Here is a 25,696-nt window from a genome sequence, read left to right on the forward strand (position 1 = left end):
GACCTGCCTATCCCTCCCCTGCCTATCTATTGGCCATTCAGCTCTTCATTAAACCATCAAGTGTTTTAGGTAGGCACAGTAACACAGCTTCACAGAGTCAAACAAATGCAACATAAAAGAATGTAACACATCTTTGCATCATTAAAAAAAATGCTCCAAGCATAAACAAATATAACACATCTTAAAATAATATTCTACTATTTATTTCTCTTTTCAATTTTCAATTGAATGCTGAGTTTAACTGACTTTCTTTACAAAACTTCCAGGTGCTTCTTCCTTATGGAGGAGTCTGACAGCTAACTAACTATCTTATCCTTCTACAGAATTCTGACACATAGTCCAGCCAGTTGTACAATTGCATTTCACCTTACTAAACAAAATTTATTTTAATTTTGTTGTAGCAATTTTCCTCATTGACTTTGACTTTTAATGCTCCCCACAAGAGTGTTATTCATTATTAAGTCCTGACTTGTGTTCTGGACTTTTGCCATCTATTGAGGTTTATAGTGGCCCCTTGGATGGGCCCTCCTCTGAGGCACTGTAACTGCTGCCCTCTTCTATATCACTCATTTCGCCAGTTGGAAATATTTAAGAGAGATTTGTTGATTCTGTGTCCTGTGTCCTAGTGGTGCCCTTGACTCCTCTGGCTCCTGCAATCCTCCCTCCACCTCTTCTGTGGGATTCCCCTGCTCTGCCTAGTGTTTGGCTGTGGGTCTCTGCATTTGCTCCCATCAGTTGCTGGATGATGCCCCTCTGAGGATAACTGGGGTAGGCACGAATCAATGAATATAGCACAATATCAGTAATCATTTCCTTGATTTTTTCCAGTCATATTTGATTCTATTCTAGGTCTCTGGGCTGTCCAGCCTCTGATTCCTTGCCATGCAGGCAGTGTCAGGCATGGATTCCCTCTTGTGGCATGGGCCTCAAGTTGGACCAGTCAATAGTTGGTCACCCTCACAAGCTCTGTGCCACCATTACCCCAGCACATCTTGGAGGCAGGGCAGATTGTAGGCTGAAGGTTTTGTGGCTAGGTTGGTGTCCCAGCCCCACAGCTGGAAGCCTTGCCTGGTTATAGAAGATAGGCAATTTTAGCTCTGTATTCTTCATTACTAGAAGTTCTCATTAGCTTTCCACATCACCCCCAAATGTTCCCCAACTCCAGTTGTTTCTCCCAGTACTCTCTCCCTCCACCCCCCAACCTGATCGACTCCTGTTCTCATCTGTCCCACCCCCACTTTACTCACAAAATGTGATAGTTTTGAATGTCTCCAACAGAATTGAGCACAAAAAGGATATTCAAAAAAGAATCTGCCAATTCTAGAAATTCTATCAATTCAATTGATTTCTAACGTTTTATGTGACCACAATGTGTGTGTGTGTGTGTGTGTGTGTGTGTGTGTGTGATCAAAAGAAAATTTGCCAGCATTATGGATGAAAATTCAGTCTAATTTTTCTATCTGTCTTACTATTTTTTAAATCAGTATCTCAAAAATTTTAAATCAGTTTCTTTAAAGAGAGTATTAATACACTCATATAAATTTATCTTATACTAAAAGTATCATGGAAGAGAAATTGATTTTATGACAACTTAACATTCTTTGGAATAATTCACTCATCTAAGAATAAATCCAATCATCATTATGTTCTACCTTCTACCTGTCATTAATTCAAACCTCAGAAAAATATAAAATTGATTGCCCAGATGCAGATATATCACCATCACATTTGGTATGATTTTTGACAAGATTAACATATACAGGGCCTATGATATTTTATATTTTCTGTCTCTGGACTGCATATTGGGCTCTGGTGGTATCTTTGCAAAATCATGTAGCAACCAGATGGCACAACTAAGATCATAATCCTGTGATTTGGAATTCTTAGGCTTTTACACTTCCTACTATAGCATAATAATGCTCAAGTTCTTACAGAAAGTACTGGTCATTAAACATAGTGCACTAAAAGAAAAAATTAAAAATCACATAATTTAAAGTTAGCAAACCCCCATAGTCCTTAATCACTTTATAAAATTTTTCTCCTTCACTTTCAAGCTGATGGTCTTTTTCTAACCTAAAGTTGAACTCAAAACTGAATGCTAACTTCTACCAAGCAATCTGTAGAATAAAGGAAATTACAGCTTCACTGTGTGGTCTTCCTAAAAATTAGTTGCAAACTCCATTTTTTGTTCTTCATGTGGGTAGAACAACCATCTTTTGATGGAAATGATCACAAAAAAGTATTTAGAAATTAAAACACTTTAATATAAACATTTTTCAGAATATAGACTGATTTCTATCAGCCCTTTGGAGAACATTTTAAAAGTATATATCATCTAATTTATTATACACGAATTTTCCACTTTCAGAACTAGAAAATACAAAAATACACTGCAAATTAGATTTAACAAAAAGCTCTAAGTTGCTTCATACATTTTCATTGGAGAAAACAGAAACATTAACACACAATAGTAGTAAAATACCACCAATACAAACACAAATTCTAAAAGGAATGGGTTCTGTGAAGTCTGGTCTCCCACAGGTCTGACCGTTCTTCCAAAATCAAACAAGACTGGGAAAAATTCAGGGGGGTATGGCTGTAGACTGCTTTGTAATTCACCATTTTAAGTACATTATTTCCATGAGCAAACAACTCATTTTCATTGCAACTTGATGCACCAAGTAGAAACACCTCTACTTAAGAAAACCATATTATATATATAAGCAATAGAATAAGTTTTCTTTCTTAGAAAATCAGAGAACGTAAGTTTCAAAAAGCATATTGAATATTTTTACTCCATCTGGCTTTTGTTAGCGATTTACTGTACACATGTACAAATACACAAATAACACAAATTTCATTAAACCAAAAGTGTTCAAACTTTCTTCAACCTTAAAGGAACAAAACGGCAAAGTAGAAAGCACTGCATATTCTGGATTTTCTTCAGTAGGTTTCTTCTTCTCCCATTCTTCTTAGTATTACGTTCTTGCTTCTTGAAGGCTAGGTTTAGACTTTGTGGCCCTTCTTTCAATTACATTTTGAAAGGAGGGGATGACATGTGTGTGGGGGGGAGTAGGTAAGAGAGGAAAGCAGAGTAGAGGACACACGCACATACATACACAGAGACAGAGAGAGAGGAGAGGGAGAGGGAGAGAGAGAGACTGTTTTGTGAATTCTTCTCTTTAGTTGAAGTGTTTGATTTTATCTAAATTTACTTGGAAATTTTCCAACAGATTTTCTTGATTCACTCTTCTGTAAGTAAAACTAAAAGTTCAAAATTCTTGAGTAGGTTTACCTCAAAACATTTTCTTAAATGCTGGATTTAGATGTCTTGTGTTTCTCATGTTCAATTTCAATTTTTGCAAACAAAAGCCCTAAAGGTTTTTGAGCTGTTATTATACCTCCCTTCCCTTAACTTCACTAGCTAGTCCTGTCTTTATCTAAATCAGGTTTGTTTTCTCTTAGCCATTCTTGGGTATCCTATAAGTTCAGAACCCAAGAATTGACTCATCCCAAAGGATTTCCTCTTCTGTTCTCTCTTCAACAGATTTCTTTTTCTCTTTCTTGTGCTTACGTTCTTCTTTCTCTGAGGATGCTTCATGTTTTCTTTTCTTTTTTCTATGCTTGATTTTTTCAGAACTGACTCCAGCTTTATCTTCCTCTTCTTTTGCTTGCTCGATGCTCTTCTCTTTGTCTAAATCTTTATCCTGATAGCTCCTTTTTCTTTTATGCTTGGACTGTTCCTTCTCTGGCCTTTCTTTCTCTTCCCCCAGGTGTCGCCTTCTCTTCTGATGTCGTCTTTTATGACTTGTTTCCTGGGCACTGGCACTGTCATATGGGGGCAGCAGCTGCTTGTAAATGTCATATTCTACACTGTGGGAGCCAGGGTTATTTTCTTGCTGACTAGGGCTCAGGGGAACAGGTTTTTCTGAGAAATAATCTCTGGTGAAATGATAGTAGCTATCAGAGTCTAAGCTCTGTTGGCTCTCATAAGCTGGTAAATAATGAGGTAACTTGTTTTCTATAGCTTGTGAATTGTTGTATGGATCTGTGTAAGTCTGGAAAGCCTCACATGGGAATCTTTGCTCAAACATTCTATGCTTAGATCTTCTGTCAACCATTTCTCTGTAATCATGAGTTTCAACAGCACTATCAATTCTTCTAAAAGAAGTCTTTGGCTTAAGTTCTCTAGATTCCTGCACCTTGTTGTAATCATCAAATTCATTTTGAAAATCATCATTTCTCCTCCCTGAATGAGGTGGCAACCAGTGAGGTAACTGGCCTTCCACTGGTGAACCATTGTATTGTCGCTGGTAGGTCTGTGGACACTCAAATGAAAATCTTTCCTCACATACCCTTTGTCTGTGTTCAGAATCAACCCTTTCTCTGTACCTATGATCCCTATACCTATAGTTTTCTGTCATCCGTCTAAAACTAATATTGGGATCAAGTCCTCTGGCCTTCTGCCCTTTGATGTAATCTTCAAGCTCATCCTGGAAAGAGTCATATGTTTTTGACTGTGCTGGTGAACAATGAGGTAACTGGTCTTCTACTGCTCGAGAATTATTGTATGGTCCTGGGTGTGCCCAGAAATTTTCAAGTGGAAGTGTTTGTTCAGGCATTTTATGTCTGGGTCTGGAATCAACCATTTCTCTGTACCCATGGACTTCCAAGTAATTATCTTCCATCTTCCTGAAATGAGCCTTGGACTCTAGTTCTCTAGATTTCATTTTGATATAATCTGCACATTCACCTTGGTAAGACTCTTGCATCATCTTTGAATTCTTTACTTGACTGATAACATGAGATTCTCTACAAAGAAAATAACACAAAGTTTTGATTACTATGAATATTATCTTTGCTCTAAAATATTAGTTTAAACAAACTCTACAAAGGCTAAATAAAAATTTAAAACTATAAAAAAGAATTTTGATATAGACATAGCATGGAAAGACATAGCATGGATAGTGAGATATCTCTCCAGAATTTCACAAATTTTATGCAAAAACATTTCTTAGAAGATGGTAGAGTGGAGACACTGACACTTTCATTTTCTCCATGATATTGAATTAAACTCAGAGATGAAGAGCAGCAGGGAGAGGGAATGCTGTGGAAAGATACCAGAGTGCAACAGTAGACAATAACAAAGTCAACTACAGGAATACTGAATGTTGGAGCTGTAAGAGATTTAAGTAGAGAACCATAATACCAAATGCACAGCAATAAACTATGGATAAGGAAGGTGCCCCTCAGTGGGGCTCTTAGCAGAAGAGAGAAGGAAACTCTTGGTGAGTTCCAAAGTACAGAAACTAGAACCTTGCAAAAATACAGTCTAAGATGGGATGCCTATGATCTATTAGTAAGCTGGCCCCAAAGAAGGAGTCTCCTGTATTTCTCAGCTTAACTCATTGTTGCTGAAATGAAGAACCATCTTAAAAGGTTCATCTCATGTTGTCCAGCCTTACTTGTGGATGTATAAACCCATGCATTTTAATATTTCTAAATCCCAACTATCCCTCTGATTCACTGAATATATACATTGTAAGACTAAAAAGATCAAAGAGACTTTAGAGTTAGACTGCACCATAAATCAAATAGACTAAGCATACAGTATTTGATTCAACAGCTGCAGGATACATATTCTTCTCAACAGCTTCTAGAATTGCATAGCCACGGAAACATTAGAGAGAAAATGGATTTGGAGCGTGCTTCCTAAGAGGGAATCATGCCTACTGCTCTAAACCTGCTCCAAAACCCATGGCTGAAGAGGTCTTAGACTCTGGGAAGGGATGGTAAGACAGCATCAAACCATCCTCTAAATGTCTAGGTTTATACCCACAGACAAAGGCTATTCTCTGCCTTGAACAGAGAATCCTCTCCTTTCCAGATAAATGCAGAGACCCATAGCTGCCCAAGATGCTGAGAATAAAGGCTCAGCCCTAGACTAGACATTTATACCACCCACTTAATATTCAAGGAATACTGGGGAGGATGGATCAGAAAGAATATTAAGTTCCCGTGAGTGGGGAGAGGGGCTAAAAATTTTATCTTTTAAGCATAACACAGAAGTGACAATTTTGAACTTAAAGCAGCTGTGTATACCATTAACCAGGTCCACAGAAGTTGGGCCCCCCTAACAGCTATGAAGAGGAAAAGGATTCATGAGGTCCTACTACATACTATTGTCAACCAACAGATTCTTGGAGAGGGGTAAGCATAGTATCCAGATGTGTACCCAATGGTGATCACATAAGGTTCTGATGGTTAGTTCCAAACTCAAGATCATGCAGACAGCCCTAAATAAACTTTGTGGAACACCAAAAAGAACCAAAGCAAAGGTGGTTAGTAGGGTGTGTGGGGTGTGTGGGGTGGGGGTAGGGAAAAGAAGAGATATGGAGAGTAAAAAGAATACATAGTGTACATGTACAAAATTGTTAAAGAACAAAATTTACTTATTAAAGAAGGAAAACACAAGACAACAAATATTGATGAGAATGCAGCGAAAAATGAATATATATTTTCGTAGGAATGTAAATTAGTGTAGCCACTATGGAAATCTATATGGAGGTTCCTCAAAAACTAAATGAATAACTACCATAAGATCCAACTATATTACTCCCAGATATATACCCAAAATAATCCTATGTTGCTTACAGGAGAGATGCCTATACAGCAATACTTAATGCAATACTATTCACCACAGCCAAGTTACACAAGAGTTTAGGTGACCACCAGCAGATAAATAAAGAATATGCTGTGATGTTCAAAGAAATACTGTTTAATCACAAAGAAAAATAAAAATCATATTGTCTGCTGAAAAAAAAAAGATAGACATGGAGATCATGGTGTCAAGGGAAATACCCCAGGCCCAGAAAGCCAGAAAGACAAGTCTTGACTGTTTTCTTTCATTTGTGGGATCTAGATATTTTTTAAAACTCCCATCACAGTACAAGGGGGGCCATTAGGGAAGAGGGAGGACATTAGGATAATGGGAGAATGAATATGATCCAATTGTGTTTTATAAATACATGAAAACATCACAATGAAACCAATTATTTTGCATAAGAAATACATGCTAATAAATTTTCAGGCTTGGGATAAAAATGGAGGATGGCCATAAGAGTGGAATGATCTCACTCTACTGTAATACCACAAATATTAATACACGTTGGTATGTGTGGCTAATCAACATTAATAACTAATGTCCTAATAAACTGTGTAACATTTTAAAAACCAGTTCTTTGATTAGATATACAGATGTGACAGGTTATTTATTTAAAATTCTGAGCTTTTCTTTTTAATGTCTAAAATGTAGTTCCATTTGCTAAGTCTGACAATTTAGTTGCTATGGTGGTTTGAATGAGAATGGCCTCCATAGGTTCATGCTTGAATACTTTGGTCGCCAGTTGGTGGAATTGTTTGGAAAGGATTAGAAGGTGTGGCTTTGTTGGAAGAGGTGTATCACTGGGGGCAGAATTTAAGGTTTCAAAAGACTCTGGCCATCCTCAGTGTTCTTTCTCTGCCTCCTGTTTGTGTATCAAGATGTGAGTTCTCAGCTGTTCCTGCCACCAGGCCTTTGCTTCATCATCATGATTTCTTATCCCTCTGAAATCATTAATCCCAATTAAATGCTTTCTTTTATTAGTTGCCTTTGATAATGGTGTTTTGTCATAGAAAAGTAACTAAGACAGCTCTAAGTAATCACACTCCAATACTATAAATACTTTCTTATAGGATAAAATAATAAACCTTACATTTTGATTTAAAAATCAACAACCAAAAATATACAAAACATAAATGACCCTTTGCTCTGCTACCAAAATTACCTACTGTACAATTGCCACTAATTTCTTCTCATCTTAAAACCACCTATTAATAGTGACTGAAAACAGATGTAGATTCTGTATTCTAGGTATACAGCATGACTTTTGTTCTTAACCATTATATACATCATTGTAAAAATGATGATTAGATCACTGAATCCTTGGAACTAAGAAAACCTTTTGAGATGCCTTGTATTTGCATGGCTAGCCTGAAGAAAATGATCTTTCAGCACATCTACAAAAAAATAATGTTGTCTATTCAGGAGGGGGTACCAATTTGCCAGACAGATCTGCCAGTTCATTACTGTGATTAGAAAATATCCTTGGCACTAGTGTGTATATGTTACAAATACCATCTACCACTTCTAGGTTCAGGTCATAGAAATTGAATATATAGAAAGTTTGTTAAGTATATTAAAGAGCATTTGACTAGAAACTTTGGTCTTTGGTAACATTAAAATGTTTTTTTTTTTGGCAAAAACCACTTACTTAATTTGATGTTCACTTCCTTGCATGTGGGACCGGAACATATGTAAAGATGTAAAGGTGATACTGCAGATATGGCATACGTAGGTTCTCATTCTATAGGCTATAAAAAATGATAGTTTAAGAAGATAAATATGGAAACACTTAGAATCATATAATGTCAGTGATGGATAATCATTTATTAGAGACACTCTACTTGAAATTTCCCAAGAAAGATTGGTCCCAAGACATAAAATCACTTGCTGATACCCACAGAGACAAAGAGTAGAGTTAGCATCTCTTAGCCCATGTCTCTACATTTAATGCACAGAATTCTTTATACTATACAGCATATCTATAGTCTGCATTTATTTCCTAAGAATCTGCTATCTGCTTGCTTGCGGTTGCTATATATACTGTTTATCAAGGACCTCAAACTTAACATGGTTAACAAACTTATTATTCATTGTTCTTCAACAGCGTTTTTGCTATTATTAAATCACTGTTATTTTCACTATTTACCAAAAATAATTCCCACAAATTTTAGAAAAGAAAATCAGTGAGCCCTGTGCATAGGATAAAAGTTCAAAGAAAAATTCTGAAATGATAGTTGCCACTTAAAATGAGTAAAAAACAAAACAAAACAAAAAACAACAAAAACACAAAACTGAAACAAAATTCTTCCCCCAAACAAACAAACTGTTAACAAAAAACCCAAAATTATAAAGAGGCTGTACAACAGCTCACTATTCTGCTTTCAAAGTAGAGTTAGAAGCAGGAATAAACTTATTTTCTAAATCCTACCAGCCTTCCACTTTCTTCTTGGTCAGAAGAAGAAGGTGAACAACTTTCATGAGACAAATATAAAATAAACACTATTCTAGAGACAAGGCAATAAATTGGTACCATATAAGTTTTAAGGACAACCAAAATCTCCTTCCTGTAAATCAAACAGCACCTTAATCAACTTAAAGGATGATAAGTTAATCATATTCAAGTGTATTGACCTTTGTTGAACAAAAATTATTTACAGAAACAAGAGACTACTTGCAGGGTAAAATAAAAATAATGATATTGAATAACATGTTCACTATTAATACATATTGTTAATGACCAGCAATCAACAGGTTACATCCAAATTTGAATGAAGGTTTTGATAAGAATACTCAGAACATCCTTTATACAGAAAACAGTCTTTCAAAAATGGTGTTAGTAAAATTGATTATCTACTTAAAAATATAAGTAGATTTCAGTCTCTCACCAGTAACGTTGGTCAACTCAAAATGGAATAAAGACTTAAATATAAGATTGGCATAGGGGCAAACACGTATATTCAGGCAATAACAATTGATGACAAAAGAGGCCATAAATTTCAAGGAGAGAGGGAGGAATATATAAGAGAGCTTTGAGGGAGGAAAGGGGAGGAATCAAGGCTGTAATTAAAATATAATCTCAAAACTAAACAACAACAAAAAGACTGACAGCTATGAAATTACTAGAAGAAAGCACAGGTAAAATGCTCCAGGATACTGTAATACATGAGGACTTTTTGGAAAAGGCTCTCAAAATTCAGGAAGCAAATGCAAATACAGACAAATAGGATTTTTAAAAATGTTAATGCTCCTGCACAACAAAAGAAGCACACAACAGAATTAACAATCTACAAATGGGAGAAAATATTGTGATTTGTGTGTATAACAAGCAATTGATATCCCGAATATATAAGGAACCAAAACCTCAGGAACAACAACAACAACAAATCCTTTGGTAATTTCTCAGAAGGAGACATCCAAATGCCCAATAAGTACATGAAAACCACAAAACATCACTAAGCATCAGGTAAATGCAAACTGAAAGAACAAGAAGATGCCACCATACCTGAAGAAGAATGGCTAATATAAAAAAAACCCTAAGGATAGGAAATGCTGGTGAGGATGTGGAGAAAATGTTGGTAGAAACCTAAATTAGAATAGCCATTTAAGGCTGGGGGTGGTGGTGGTGGTGGTGGTGGTGGTGGTGGTGATGGCGGCGGCGGCGGCAGCAGCAGCGCACGCCTTTAATCCCAGCACTCGGGAGGCAGAGGCAGGTGGATCTCTGTGAGTTCGAGGCCAGCCTGGTCTCCAAAGCCAGTTCCAGGAAAGGCGCAAAGCTACACAGAGAAACCCTGTCTCGGGGGAAAAAAAAAAAAAAAAAAAGAATAGCCATTTAAAGTGCCACTTATCAAATAAGAAAATAATTACCATTTGTTGTTGTAAATACAGTATTAGTGTATATCCAAAGGAACTGAAATCAATATGTAAGAGACATATGCATTCCTATGATTATTTTATATTATTTACAATAGGCAAGAAATGAAACAATTCAAGTGCTCACCAATTGTTGAATGGATAAATCATGATACACACAATGAATGTTATTCTGTTATGAAAAAAATACGAAAATCCTGTCTCTTGTGACAACACAGAACTGAATGTAACTATTTTAGGTGATATAAGCCAGCATGAAATGTACCTTCTGCCTATGTTAAATGTAAAATATTTAATACGATGGAAGTTTAGATTAGAATGGTCATCACCAAGGCCAAGGATAATAGGAAGCAAGGAAAGGGTGTGTATAGGTTGGTCAATGTGTACTGTTAACAGTGAGATGGGGCAAGAAGGTCTGGGGTGTTAGTCCATTGTACGGTAATTACATATAACAATTACAACCTATATATTTCAAAAAGCAAGAAATGGATTTTGTAAAATTTCACTACAAGAAATCATAAATGTGCATGTGGAGGCCAGAGGGCAACTTAGAGGAGGTAGTTCTCTACTTCAACTATGTGGTTCCAGGAACTGAGCTCACGTTGTTAGGCTTAGCACCAAGCACCTTTGCCTGATGAGCCATCTTGTAGACTACCTGGACCAATCCTATAACCTGTCTCTACTGCTTCTTACACCCTCCACTCTCTTATCTAGGAGACTTCTCCTTGGGCCTGTGTAGCTCTGCTGCAATCATTTCTAAGTTCACCTAGAAAGTCAGCTTTGTTTGCACCTTTTAAAAAGTCTTACTTTAATTTTTAATTATCATACACAAAGGAGTTTAAGAGACAGAAGCTGCCATATACTTATGGTTCCAATAGTGTTAACATGTGAAGAGATAGTAATGGAAATGTAAGGGAAGTACAGAAAAGAGAAATAGTAGATTTGGTGATACTTGCTTATAGAAAGCATATAGGGAATTAAGCAGTGAGTGTAGGTGTCTAATAGCAGTGATACTGGCAAAGACAAAAGTTTTGCAATTTAAGTTGGATTTAGACATTATTTAAGATATATTATTAGATATGTTGAGTTACTAGTAAAGCTGAGACATCTAAGTGCAATAGTGGAGCTAGAATTAGTAAGATAACTAAAACAAACACAACATTAAAAAAATACATACATACTTTAGTTCTCTATTAGTCTTGTAGCCAATCCTAGGCTTTAAGAGCTGAGCTAGATTAGAGACTTAAGCAAGCAGTGATAATGATGAAGAAGGAAGACCAAATATGCAGAGACATGCACATAATATCAGATGAACAGAGGCAAAGCTAGATGGAAAGGAGAAAATGAAAATAGTGGAACAATTAAAGTGCCATATGGTATTAAGTTGCCTTTTTCAAAATGTTATGTATAGAGGGGTGTTTTGCCTTCATGTCTGTGTGCCATGTTTATGCAGTGCCCATGGGGGACAGAAGAGGGTGTTAGATCCTCTGAGAATGGAGTTAAAGATAGTCATGAACTGCAATGTAGATGCTGCGACTTGAACTCAGATCCTCCACAAGAGAAGCCAGGGCTCTTAGCTTCTGAGATATCTCTACATCCCCATAATTTTTCTTAAAACTGGCTCACTTGTAACATGGAATTCTGTTGTCAGTGTTCTCTGAAATTCTCATTAGCTAACTTAATTTCTCTAGATATGTTTTTGTTGTTGCTGCTGGTTTTCTTTTTGTTGCTGTTGTTTGAGAAAGGGTTTTGCTATGTCGCCTTTGCTGGCCTGGAACTCACTATGTAGCCCAGGCTGGTTTCAAACATATAGTGTACAGTAATCCTCCTTCCTCTCCCTCCTGAGTACTAACACTGTAGACATGTACCTCCATGTCCCGCTGAACGAGCTGTTTTCATACTGCTCAACTGTTTATGCTCAGGAGACAGGAGGTATGACAGGGTACATCTATTCTTTGAGCACTAGCTTCAGAGATTAGTGGAAAATGCTTTCAGTAAGGAGACTAAGTATTACTGATGCTATTTCATGATCAGGTAAGAACATCACCCAAATTCTTTTTGCTGCTAAGATTTTTGTCAACTTGACACAAGCGATAGGGTCATCTGGGATGAGGGAACCTCAATTGAGAAAATTGACCAGATTGGACTGCCGGCAAGTGTGTGGGGAACTTTCTTGATTTATGATTGATGTGGAAGGCCCAGCCCATTGTGGACAGTGCCACCCCTTGGCAAGTAGTGCTATTTGTATAAGAAAGCAGACTGAGCAAGCCATGGTGGCAAGCCAGTAATCAATATTCCTCCACGGTCTCTGCTTCAGTTGTGCCTCCAGGTTCCTGACTTGAATTCCCTCCATGGTTGACTACAAATGCTAGGCTCAAACAAACCCTTTTTTCCAAAGTGCTTTTGCTTTATCACAGAAAGCAAACTAAGATATTCTTCTTCCCTCATTCTAATAGCCTTGACATTTCAGAGTGCTAAAATGCTATCTCCCACAGCAGCAACAACAGTCCAAATACTTCTCATTTAGATTCAGTTCAAATTTACACAGAAGCCACACATTTCAGACACTCTCAGCTCACCAGTAGGAAAAATACCCAACAACAGGCAATTCATCATTTCTTCAGACATCTATTTTTAAAATACACTGCTACTTGTACTTTTATGCTTACTTAAATCAATGTTCTTTAAAATACCAGGTAAAACTACATGTCCCTACAAAATGTTTTAGCACTTTGAACCACACTGTGTAGGAAACTGAAATAGTACAAACAAAGGGAGAGCACTTGAGATAAAGATTCATTAATAGTTCACCAATTCATATATTAAATGAATCTCTACTAAGGTAGGGACATTTCTATGCTTGTTTTTATGTCTAGTACTAGAAACAGAGATGAATTAATTACATGGCATTTCCTCCCTTAAAGACCTTAAACTGAAATGGGAGAAAAAACATGCAGAGAGACAAGTAGACACACAGAAGGAGAGGTAGCCTTAAGGGAAGTAAAAGGGTGTCCAGGTAACATCAGAATGTTTAAGAATGAGTATGAATCAGTCAGAGCAGGTTATAGAAATATTTCAGGCAACAAGGTATGAGAAAGAGTACAAATAAAAGAAGTAAGGTAATTGTTTTTGGAAGCAGGTACTGACGTGCATAGGTAACAGTAGGTCAGTAGTAGAGGACAAGCATGAAGAGGAAAAGAAAAAGAGAGAGCTGTGGTGTTTAGATTTCACCCTTAGAAGTTGGAAAAACAGTGAAGAAATTCAAGTTAGACAGTGTCATGGAAATAATTGTGTTTTGAATGAAACATTCCAGTAATTTAATTGAGAGTGCATTCATGGAGACAAAACCAGTGGGAAGGAAAGTATTTAGAAGGCTATGGCTCTGTGTCTTCAAGTTTCTTAAGCACAAATCATTTACAGGTCTTGTTAAGTAAATTATGAATAAGTAGGTCTATAAGCAGGGCTGAATAAGCTCTCAAATGATACCAACAATGCTGGTCCATACCTCACAGCCTGACTAACAAAGCTCTAGGAATATGTAAAGACCTATAGCAGTGTAGGAAGAGAAGGGATGGAGTTAAGAGGACAGTAATTATTCATGAAATAAAACAACCACAACTTGGCATTTCATTCTAGAAACTTATAATGGTGTTGTATTGAGGAGTTGACAGTTAACTTTAGGTTTTTACTTGGAAGAGTATTGATTTAAAATGGCTTTGAGGTGTCCAAGTGCAATAATATCTCCCATTTTGACATGTAGTCTAAAGTTTGATGGACAGGTTATGAGAATACAGATGACAGGTAAAACCAGGGGAATACAAAGAATTGTGCTCGTAGAGTCAGGGCAATAATGGAAACCTGGGAGCACCTAGATCTAGGCAATGAACTGACAAAGAACTGATATAGAAAGCAAATAAACAGAAACAAAGAAGAACCAGACCCTGAGGAGTTGTGCAAGGCAAGAACAGAATTTTACGAAGACAAGAGTAATGAACGTTGTCACATGGAGCACAAAGTCTATCTTGTAAGAGCAGGTGAAATACAATGAGTTGAAGAAACGAAGGTATAAGAGAGAATAATGAAAGGGCAATAAGATACACTAGTAGTGAGAAGGTGCTTGTACGTGGTGGGTATGAAAAAATAGAAGAACAGATATATTTCTCCAGGCAAGGCCAGTCTCTTTGTTGTACCTGAAACTTTGCTACCCTTTCTTAGCTCTAAACCATCTGGTCATTTTTGAACCTTTCTACTTCTATCAGTCAAAATCATAGAAATCTATGGACCATGATGTTTCATTTCCTTTGTTAGCAAAATGTGTGCACAAAATATATACCCATAGTCTTCTGCAATAAGGTATTATTAACTAGTCCACATAATTTACTCTTTGGGGAAAATGGCTTATTGCTATTTGTACTACCGAGAATGACTAATTTAGCACCCCAAATGAATATTGTTGTATCATACTAATTTGAAATAATTCCTTAAAATAACATGGAAATACACACACACACACACATTCTCTCTCTCTCTCTCTCTCTCTCTCTCTCTCTCTCTCTCTCTCTCTCTCTCTCACACACACACACACACACACATTCTCTCTCTCTCTCTCTCTCACACACACACACACATTCTCTCTCTCTCTCTCTCTCACACACACACACATTCTCTCTCTCTCTCTCTCTCACACACACACACACATTCTCTCTCTCTCTCTCTCACACACACACACACACACATTCTCTCTCTCTCTCTCTCTCTCTCTCTCTCTCACACACACACACACACACACACACACACACACACACGTATGATTTTAACATTAAGAGACATAAAAGACTTTCTGGCTCTCATGTCCTAGAAAAACAAATCAAAATATATGGCCTTGATTGCTTGAATGCTACAAGTTCTTGAATCAATAAAAAGAAAGTGGTTTATTAGTAAACTACTATGTTTTATAAACTACAAACTTCCTGTGAAAGAGTATAGAATACTTTTCCTGTTTGTCATTTGTATTGGATTTGCTGGAAGACATTTCTCTGCTATTTAGCTAGAAATGTTCTCCTTGCTTCATTTCTTTTTGCTCCTAATACAATGTTGTGGAGCATTAGCAGATTATTAAAAGAAGCAGGAAAGAACTTCCACTATCTACTTGGATTACCCAGATCCAAAGTGCTGCTAGAAGAAAAAGGAAGAGTTTTGTATTTATTCCTACCTGGAGGAGGCTTCACAATAACAGACTTTAGGAAGGTTGGTGCTGCTGAAGTAGTATTGGGTTTATCTGCAGAAATAATTGTAATGACAAATTAGCAACGTGAGATCAGATAGTAGAACTGCACAGTACGAAAGAAATTCTCTAAAAATGTACTATCATTCTACATTTTCAGCACAGGGCGTCTGGATAATGGGAATTAAGTTGTGAAGGCCCTTCTGTGAGACAAATGTGAATATCAGTCTGTTACCTAGTTTGTACACTAAAGACATGGGAAGGAAGGAATATTTTACATCCAGTATTGTTCGGCCATTTTCGTTTAAGGAAATAATAGAAGCATGGGAGCCATTTCAAGATTATTCTTTTGCAATTCAAAGGGTAAATTAGATGGCATGAACTTCTAGGTTGATATTTTTCTTGAACAATGTATCTAGTCTGTCTTGATTCGTGATGTTTATACCAGAATGAACTCTCAGCAGTTAATAACTTGAAACTATATGTTTTATTGTATGTCTCTTTCAATTACTCTCCTCCTTGAAGCAAAAAAAAATGAATTTGGGAACTGTAGGTAAGACATTTACAAAATGGTTTCTCTTGTAAGGCACAATGACTCTGTCCCTCTTTAAATCAACGGATAGGGAAACAAGTATATGACAATTTGAGAGACTAGACTAAATATAAAAATTATAGTTTAGCTTATTAGAAATAATAAATTCTAATAATATGCTGAGGTAATGACTTTGCTCTGGAAAATACCTATATGATGTGCTAGACATGAATGCTGATGAACTTTTTTTTTAGTAATGAATGCCCTAGTGACATAGTGATAAAGCTCCTAAGAATCCGCAAATTATTTATTCCAGCTGGTCAATCATCATTTTTGTGGTAGCATGTGAATTTTTCAAAATGTGAGCTGTTTTCCAAAATGCACTCTGCCAGTTCAGGTAATTCAGTAGAAGGTCTTTCATTTGTTCATTTGAATATTACTAGAGGGAAGAGGTAATGTTCTATAACGCTCTGTACCTTTGGGATTTAGCATACTGTAATTATTCTCTGGTACTTCATATTTATAGAAATAAAATAATAGACCATCAGGATTATAGGAGACTCGGCAATTTAGTTTGTTTTTCACAGCTTTGGTCATAAGCATTCTATACAGTATATGCAGTATAGCATATAACTATACTATAGTGAAGACATTGATCTGAATAGACAAGTGAGATGAAGTTTGAGAAAGTAGTACACCAAAAATTATGGCAAGGGGGGAAACATAATAAAAAAAATCCACGATTTTTGATTTTTCTAGCTGTTTATTGCTATTTGTAGCTTATAGCAGTCACTTGCTTTATGTGGATTTAGTAAACTAAATAGTGGCCATAATATTTCTTAAAATTTAGTTAGCAATTATCTCCATAGACAAGGACACAAAAAGTGATTTACTAAGCAGAAGAGCAATCAAGTTGTTTGAACTGTAGTAAAATTTTGCTCCCCAAAAGGGATGGTACAGTGTGGGGAAAATATATATTACGTATTGGAGACAAAGAGATTAACAGAATCTTACCCATCTTTGGTTGACATCCTGATGGAGATACTCTGTCATGTTCTTCCAGTAATTGCTTCTGATTTTGTGGATGGCTCTTTCCCATATAGTGAGACTGAGCAACAGCTGAGGAATCAAAACTCATGTTGCAGAAACCACTAAATTTGTTTCTGTTGACTTCTCCAATTCTGTACACCTGTAAAAAGCACAATCAATTCTTTTTATTTTGGAAAGATTAAAAAACTTACAGTTCAGAATTATAGCATTCAACATAGACAACTCACCTGAGAATTCTCAACATGCATGCTCACTTTTCTACCAGGCACTTTGTTTTGTTCCCCATGCACTTGAAAATAGAACTTAACATTCTGAGCATGTATTTCACTCTGAAAAAAAAGACATGACTTTATTTAACAATAGACTCTCCCAGAGAGTGTACACCTCTCTGAATGTGAGGTCAGGAGACATCAGTTTTAGTAGTCTTCTCATTAACTTCTTTTGGAGGCCAGGGCCTTGAACCGGCTAGGCAAGTGACATACTTTTGAGCTACATCCTCAACCCATGACTGTAATAACTAGAAAGAGTTTCACTACTTTCAAATCTCTAAACCTCAGTTAAAATGAAAATAAAATGATTCTACAACTTACAAGTCAGTATTTTTATGTTTGTATTATCATGTTAGTTAAACATTATAATGGGTTTCATTATGGTATTTTCTTGCATGTGTATATTTTCATTATATTACCGATTATCTTTTCTTCTCCAGGGCCTGCTTGTACCCTCTTCCCAACTCATTACCTCTTCTACTTTTGTGTCTTTTTATGTGTACCACCGTGATCTTCATTAGGATTGCTACATGAAGATTAGTAAAAGATATTTACAGGACTATGAGCACCTTATCAGTGACTACATCACTGCAGAAAACGTCTCTCTTTCCCAGCAACCATCAACTGCCAATAGATGCACAGGGAGTGGTGAGGCCTCCTGATCTCCTGCCTTCTAGCACCTGTTAACTGTCAATGGATGCGCCTCTCCAACTTCAATGGCAGGATGCTGACAAGTCAAATCTGTAGTCTACATTTATTATAAAGGGAGACTCTAGGAGTTCTACAGCATTGCTCAAACTTGCTAATACCTACATTATATTCACTACAGTAACAGAGAATACAAAGGGAGGCAGAATGGTGTAAAGAAAAGAAACTTTGCAGTCAGAACCACTGAGTTTAATCTAGATTCCCTAAACTTAAATTTTTATGTGACTATCTTTTTCTGAGCCAATATTCTTGTCTGTCAAATAGAAATGTTACCATGTTTCAGGTTCTTAAATTAATCAAGTAAGATGACTTATATGAAGTTGAATTGCTACACTTAAAATATGATTTCTCATCCTTATTCCCACTGCAAGTAACCAACCTCATAATGTGAAATCCTTTCTGATTCAAGCTGCAGTACCACTCCACATGCTTGACAAAAATCATCTGTAAAATATGCAGATCTTTCTTGTTCATCACAGGTGGCATCTATCAATAAAGTAAAGAAAAAATTCTATCAGATCAATGAAATTTGAATTAATTAAATTTTAATGTTTGGGAGTATGTTATTCAATGTGCAATATGTGTGTGCATGTATATACATACATACATACACATATATATTTAATGTATAATATGGCAATAGTTACTAAATTAGAATGGCAAGTCCAGGAAATAGCATTGTAAAGGAATAGTTAAATGGATGTGTGTGTGTGTGTGTATGTGTGTGTATGTTTGTGTGTGTGTGTGTGTGTGTGTGTGAGAGAGAGAGAGAGAGAGAGAGAGAGAGAGAGAGAGAGAGAGAGAGAATGAGAATGTGTGTGTGTATTTCCATGTTATTTTAAGGAATTATTTCAAATTAGTAACTTCATGAACTTTATAGAATGATTTAAGTAATCAGTAATGAAAGGCTGGATTAAAAAATAGCCTTGATATTTTGTTTTACAGAAGACAATCCTAAGAAATGTAAGACAATCCCTAAGGTACATAAGACTGTCATATACTTTGAGATATGGCTCCAGTGTTATTTAAAAATCACAACTATATATGATAGGCAAATCTCTTTCATCACTGCAAAAATACAAGGGCACTTATTTGTATACACAGATCTCACCTAAGTCTTCCTCCAAACATATAAAGTAATGTTCATGTACTACAATCAAGAAGTTTATGCTGTAGTGCCTGTGTCTGTAATAAATAGCACATATAAAATAGTTTTATATCTACACTTTAGGTTCCCACCTCTATCTAATGTCCTAAACAACTTCAGTATATTCTGCTGCCAATGCTTATTAGTTTATCTATAGGTTATTAATCAAAATAATCATACTTTTGCTTATTATTTGGCTATTTAAATGAGTAAGTCTGTATTACACACACATTCATGGATGATATACTGAATAAATAAAAGTTTTACTAAAATACAATATACTCCATTTCTAACAATGATAGCATGAAATACACATACATATACACATAGAAAGTTACAGAATGATTTAAACTAAATTTAAATGTATTTATCTCCGGAAAGTGGGGCAGACAAGAGAAGTTATCTTAACATTTTAATTACTAGTAGGGATTTCTATATATGGTGAGGATAGATACCAGCAAAATGGTAGGACCTCAATTCAAATTCACAAAATACCTTTGCAGAGGTTAAGGAAATTAGGCTGTAGATTATAGTACCTGGGTGTATTTCAGAAATAAAATCTATTGAATAGCATAAGATGGAAACTTTCATTTACCTAGATCATTTCTTCTCTAATCCTAGGTGGGACAGAATGAAGGAAGATACTTTGTGTGTGAGGAAGAAGCAGGTAATGAAAATCATGTTTTACTTTGAACCCTAATAGTGGGCACACATTGTTAAAACTTAGCACCTAGCAGGCATTCAAAGGCTCCAGACTAATCAGGCAGGTGGCTCCAGATTGAGTTTCTAAGCCACCTCTGGGAACTCTCTGGATCCTGCCATCTCAGGCTCCAGGGCAGTGCAGTAGTTTCAGTTTCCAGGCTGCTGTAATGTCTGGCCAATCTCCTCTTAGCATTAGACTGACCTCAAACACCAGACTGACCTCAACAGCCTTGGGTTTCAGGCTAGCCTGACAATCAGGCTGATTCCTGTAAGTCCTGCTCCATCAGGCCAGCTCACATGGACCCCAACCTCTTAAGCAAGCTATTGTGGACACAAGCTCCAGGCTTGTACTTGTAGACAGAACCTTTAGCTAGCCACAGTGCCAACTAGAACATTATACCTCTAGGTTAATACCTGCAGCATCACTCTCCATGCTAGAACCTGCAGTCCCATGCTCTAGAAGACTAGTGTTCAGGTCTGTCCCACTAGATCTTAGAGCTGGACACCTTCCCACATACCCAGGTTCCAGGATTATTCTTGTATAACAAGTTCCCAGGCTGGCTCCTGGAGCTCCACGACCTATACTATGCCCTTATACACCTAGTCAGTCCCCAGGAACTGAAGTTCCCAGATTTCAAGATGCTCAGCACAGGTACAAGATCCAGGACCAACCTTGTGGACCCAGACTCTAGGCCCATCCCTAAATGACTGACAAGTAAGTCTGCCACACCAGATTCAGATTTCAGGGTTAATCCTGAGAACATGGGCATGCCCATTTGCCGACCTAAGCAAGAAAGTGCACAAGGACACAAACAGTGAGCCTTGTAAAGGATCACATCATGTGGCTTGTCAGAAAGTTTTGGACAGGTAATCCCTTGATGGCAAAATAATATTACTACTGATGGAAAATTTCTTGAGGAGGAAACTGTCATTCCCCATCTGGGAGCCCCTCCTACTCTTGGGAGTTCTTTTTCCTTAATAAATCTGTTTACTCTACTGTATTTTTTCCCCTTCCGAATCGTACTGTTAAGACTTACTGTCTTCAACTTATTTTCTCAAATAAAGTTTGGTCTATTTTTGTTTATCAAATGGCACAATATACCTGGGTTCAAAATCTCAGCCATTCCCTTCACTTAATCACTGATTCCTAACAATTCTGACTTGTAATATCATTTCCTACCTACTTATTCCTTTGAATTCCACATAACAATACTTTAGTTCACACCCTCCATATATTCCAACATGATTTAGCTTTACTGATCCTAATTGAGCTTAACTTCAAACTATTATGTTACATGTTCTGGAAGGAAGTAGACAAAAATGAAGATAATTGAGGATCTTTTCATGTTAAACCCTTAGACCTTAACACAAATGTATATAGTAAATAGCACTTTGTACATTTTGAGTTAGGAAAGTGGGAACAAATAAAATTGAAATAAAGTGCCATGTTTTCTTTGGTGGAGCGGGTACATAAACCTTTGTTTTACTCTGACTCTTTCCATTATATATACACAACTGTTATACATGTTGGAAATGACTAATCCCTAACTCCAAGGAGAGTAAAATTGAATAAGAAAGATAAGATGTGTATGGAAAAACTATAATCCCCAGACCAAAATGTTTCAGGTGGTAAAAGATGTAAGAGAGTACAGTACATTCTTTCTGAGGGAATTGGGATGAAAATTATAGATAATAAGATGGTGTCTAAGCTTTAAAATACATGTAAACAATGGAATCTCACTAAGCCATAAATAAAAATGAAATCATGACATTTGCAGGAAAATGGATGGACTGGAAATCATGCTATGTGAAATAGGCAATATTCTAAAAGACAAATAATGTATGTTTTCTGGCATATGTGGAACCCAGATTTAAAATTATATGTATGCATATGCATACATGTATATGTGCAGATCATCAAGCTAGAAAGGGGATTGTGAAAGGGGAGGAAGAGATCTTAAGGGGTGAGGGAAAAAGAGAGACAAGGAAGCAAAATGGGGATTACTTTCAAGGGTGGCAGAGAACCAACCATGGGAAGCACAGGCACAGAGGAGGGCAATGGGGAAGGGAGACAAATTAGAACAATGTACAATGATACATATAAGAAAATGTCAAAGGGAAATAAACACCTTACTTTGAGCACTAACTAAAAATATTAATACATAGCTTAAAAATTAATAAAAATAACAGAATCAAAGTATTTCAAGGAAGGCAAGAGAATAAATAATAATGGAAGGCTCAGAATGGAATCAAATAATGACAGGCTACTTTAGGCATTTGAATTTACATTAGAGAGAAATGAGTCGCTCAACATGGGTATTAACAGTTAGTTGTAGGCTTGAAGCTTAAACCAGAAAAGTGGCCATAGATACATAAAGGAAAGGGCCATCTCTCAAAACCAAAGGACATTAAAGGCTGAGCTTAGCTTTTGCTATCAATATGGTGGACATTTAGATCTATTGCATTTAAGCTTAGGTAATGCTGTTCCTAATAAAAGGTGGAGATTCAACCTTACCATCTACAATTATCATCAGTGGCAGATTCTTTGTTATTATAGCATGAAAGTGTTGAAGTTCCAAGGTTAGAGTATAAAAAACTGAAATACATGAAATGAGAAATTATAGAAGATGAGTGGTGATTCACTCTTGAAGCATACTTAATATACCAACCATTTGTTATAATTTCCAGAGAAATCTGCTCAATCCTGTTAATTAGAGCACTAGTCACAATAGTCAAGGTATGGAACTACTCATGATGCCCATCAACAAATAAATGGATAATGAAAATATTTATACACAAGGGTTTCATTCATACATAAGTGTGAAATTATGTCAACTACAGGAAAATGAATAGGATATGTTAAGAAAATTATCTAGACTCTGACAAATAAGATATTTTCTCCTATGCAGAATCTAGATTATGTCATATATCAAATTATTTATTAAAGACTAATGTTAAATCATTAATTTCCCCTCCATTTAATGTACAATTAAATTCAAGTGCCCTAATGAATCCTATCATTATTTGGTTCCAATCTAAGCTTTCCATTATTATTTATACACTTGCCTTACTTGAAATACTTTTATTCCATAATTTATAGTTAACATGATATATTTAATTTTATTTGTATAGATATATGACATGAAAGTCAAAGGCTGAACATGTCAAGTGAGGAAGGGGTCTAAAAGGGAAATAAGGAAAGAGTAAAAGAGACTAATTTGGAAAAGAACTACAAATATTAAATACATATTTGTCAGAAAGAAATGGACAAAGAGAAAAAAGGAACTAAGTCAATGGAGGGTAAGAGGAGGTAAGCTTGAATAAATCACAACAATATATTTGTATTAAAATGTCATAGACTGGCGAGGCGGTGGTGGCGCACGCCTGTAATCCCAGCACTCAGGAGGCAGAGGCAAGCGGATCTCTGTGAGTTCGAGGCCAGCCTGGTCTACCAAGTGAATTCCAGGAAAAGGCACAAAGCTACACAGAGAAACCCTGTCTCGAAAAACCAAAAAAATAAAAAATAAAAAATAAAATGTCATAGATTATTTTGTATTCTAACTCAACAATACCAATATCAATAAAAAATGTCAAACAAAAATATACTTAGGATTTACTTTAATTTTATCTAAGTAGCAAGTTGTCCTAATCAATTTAAATATTATTGAATCTCAAATTTTTGGAACTCATTATTATGTATAATTATTTTTATTCAGGGTTTCAGGGTTGGGGATGGGACTCATCTGGCAGAGTGTATCATATCCTGGGTTCAATCCCAAGCATTGCATAAATCGGGTATGGGGATAAACATCTATAATCCTAGTACTCAGGAACTAGAGAGATATTAAGAAATAGCACCAAAACCCACACCTAGAATTGATGATTCAATAGTTCTGGGGTGGGGCTCAAGCTATAGATTGCTCAAAAGTTCCCTGGCAATACCAATGGTGCTGGTATAGTACCAATTCTTTGAATACTACTTAGAGCTTCCACTGGATCCACTTTGTTTTCCTAACACAGAGTAAGTATAAATCCCCTTCCTTCCAGTATAATATTCATCCAACATTTAGAATTATGTTTTTCTTCTTTCCCTTTCTCTTCACTTCTTTTGTGAATTAACTGCAATTCTTTTAACCACAATCCCTAAACAATGTCATAATGACCATTAAAAAGGGGCCATCCCTTTGTTGTTGTTTTTGTTTTGAGATGGTATCTCATTATGTAATTCAGGCTGGCCTTTAATTTATATCCTCAGTCTCCTAAGTGCTATTATTACATGTGTGATAACTGCATTCTGCTCCTTTTTTTTAATTCTGAAAAACATAACATTTAGCATTGCAACCATTTTAAATATATTATTTGGCAGTGTTAAGTATACATAAACTCTTATTTTGAATACATATATTCTGCTAACATAGCCCAAGACAACTTTACACAATATTGCTGACTCATACTCGGCGGATTCCTAACAAATACATGGTTCTATTCCACCTGGAGTTGATGAAACTGCTCCCCAAAGCAGACCCAATATCTATATTACTTCTATTTACCTTTTGTCTTGCTGTGTTCAACTAATCATTTCAACTTTTCAAGATCCCTTTTTGGCTAATGAGATGGCATTGCTGCCAGGCCTGAAGCCCTGAGGTGGAGTCTCAGAACCCACACGATGGAAGGTCAGAACTTACTTCTACTAGTTATCCTCTCACTACCACATGCATGCTGTGGTATACGTCAACACACACCACTTCCCCCAAATTAAAAAAAAAAAATAAAGATTTTTTTTAAGTCTTAAATTTGTTGTCAGGGGGATTGTGGAAGTTGGATTTCTTCTGAGAACAAATTTATTGTTCTTTAGGCCCAGTCTATGCTGTCCAATTTCCCCTCAAGCTGCATGTCCCCCCACATTCATCATGACTGGAATTCTATCTGCTCAAAAGTGAAATGTGAAGTTTGCAGGATTAGTGATCTTCTCAGAGTCACACATTTACTATGGATTAGAGCCAGGATTCAAATCTCCTTCTGCCTGAAAGCTGCTTCGTAAATGCGTTGAAGCATTGAATGCCAGAGTTCTTTAGGCTGAAAGCTCAGAGGAGAAGCTGTTTGGGCTGAGAGGCTATTGGCATCTGATAGCTGCTGGGAGAGGGAGAGTCAACTTTCCCAATAGCACTCCCTCCCTAGTAGGAAAACCTTCCTTTTTGTTTTGTTTTGTTTTGTTTTTCGAGACAGGGTTTCTCTGTGTAGCTTTGCGCCTTTCCTGAGCTTGGTAGCTCAGGCTGGCCTCGAACTCACAGAGATCCACCTGCTTCTGCCTCCCGAGTGCTGGGATTGAAGGTGTGTGCCACCACTGCCCAGTGAAAACCTTCCTTTTAACGAACTCCCTTCCAGAGAATACTTGGGCCCCTAAACTGAGAGGTGTCTGTCAAAGAATTGGGATTTAAGAACTGAGGCATATCTGGAGAAACCTGAGGGATGTTTATCTTCCTTTCTTTCCTTTTTTCTCCTTATACTTTTCCCATGCTTCACCCTCTTC

The 25,696-nt window shown here is 36.5% G+C and overlaps 1 protein-coding gene across 1 annotated transcript in view; it reads right to left on the reverse strand.

Moving 5' to 3' along the window:
* Nucleotides 1–2,242: 2,242 nt before the first annotated feature.
* The window catches only part of Zmat1 (zinc finger matrin-type 1), a 31,338-nt gene continuing 7,884 nt past the window's right edge, over nucleotides 2,243–25,696 (reverse strand). The window contains exons 2-7 of the mRNA XM_028860484.2: nucleotides 18,697–18,803; nucleotides 17,568–17,669; nucleotides 17,305–17,479; nucleotides 15,747–15,812; nucleotides 8,313–8,412; nucleotides 2,243–4,812 (exon numbers count right to left, since the gene is read on the reverse strand). Of these exons, the coding sequence (XP_028716317.1) occupies nucleotides 3,489–4,812; nucleotides 8,313–8,412; nucleotides 15,747–15,812; nucleotides 17,305–17,479; nucleotides 17,568–17,669; nucleotides 18,697–18,803 (1,874 nt within the window). The 3' untranslated portion in view covers nucleotides 2,243–3,488. The remainder of the gene's footprint in view (nucleotides 4,813–8,312; nucleotides 8,413–15,746; nucleotides 15,813–17,304; nucleotides 17,480–17,567; nucleotides 17,670–18,696; nucleotides 18,804–25,696) is intronic.

This window comes from Peromyscus leucopus, chromosome X (genome assembly GCF_004664715.2).
Source record: "Peromyscus leucopus breed LL Stock chromosome X, UCI_PerLeu_2.1, whole genome shotgun sequence".
Classification (NCBI taxonomy): Eukaryota; Metazoa; Chordata; class Mammalia; order Rodentia; family Cricetidae; genus Peromyscus; species Peromyscus leucopus.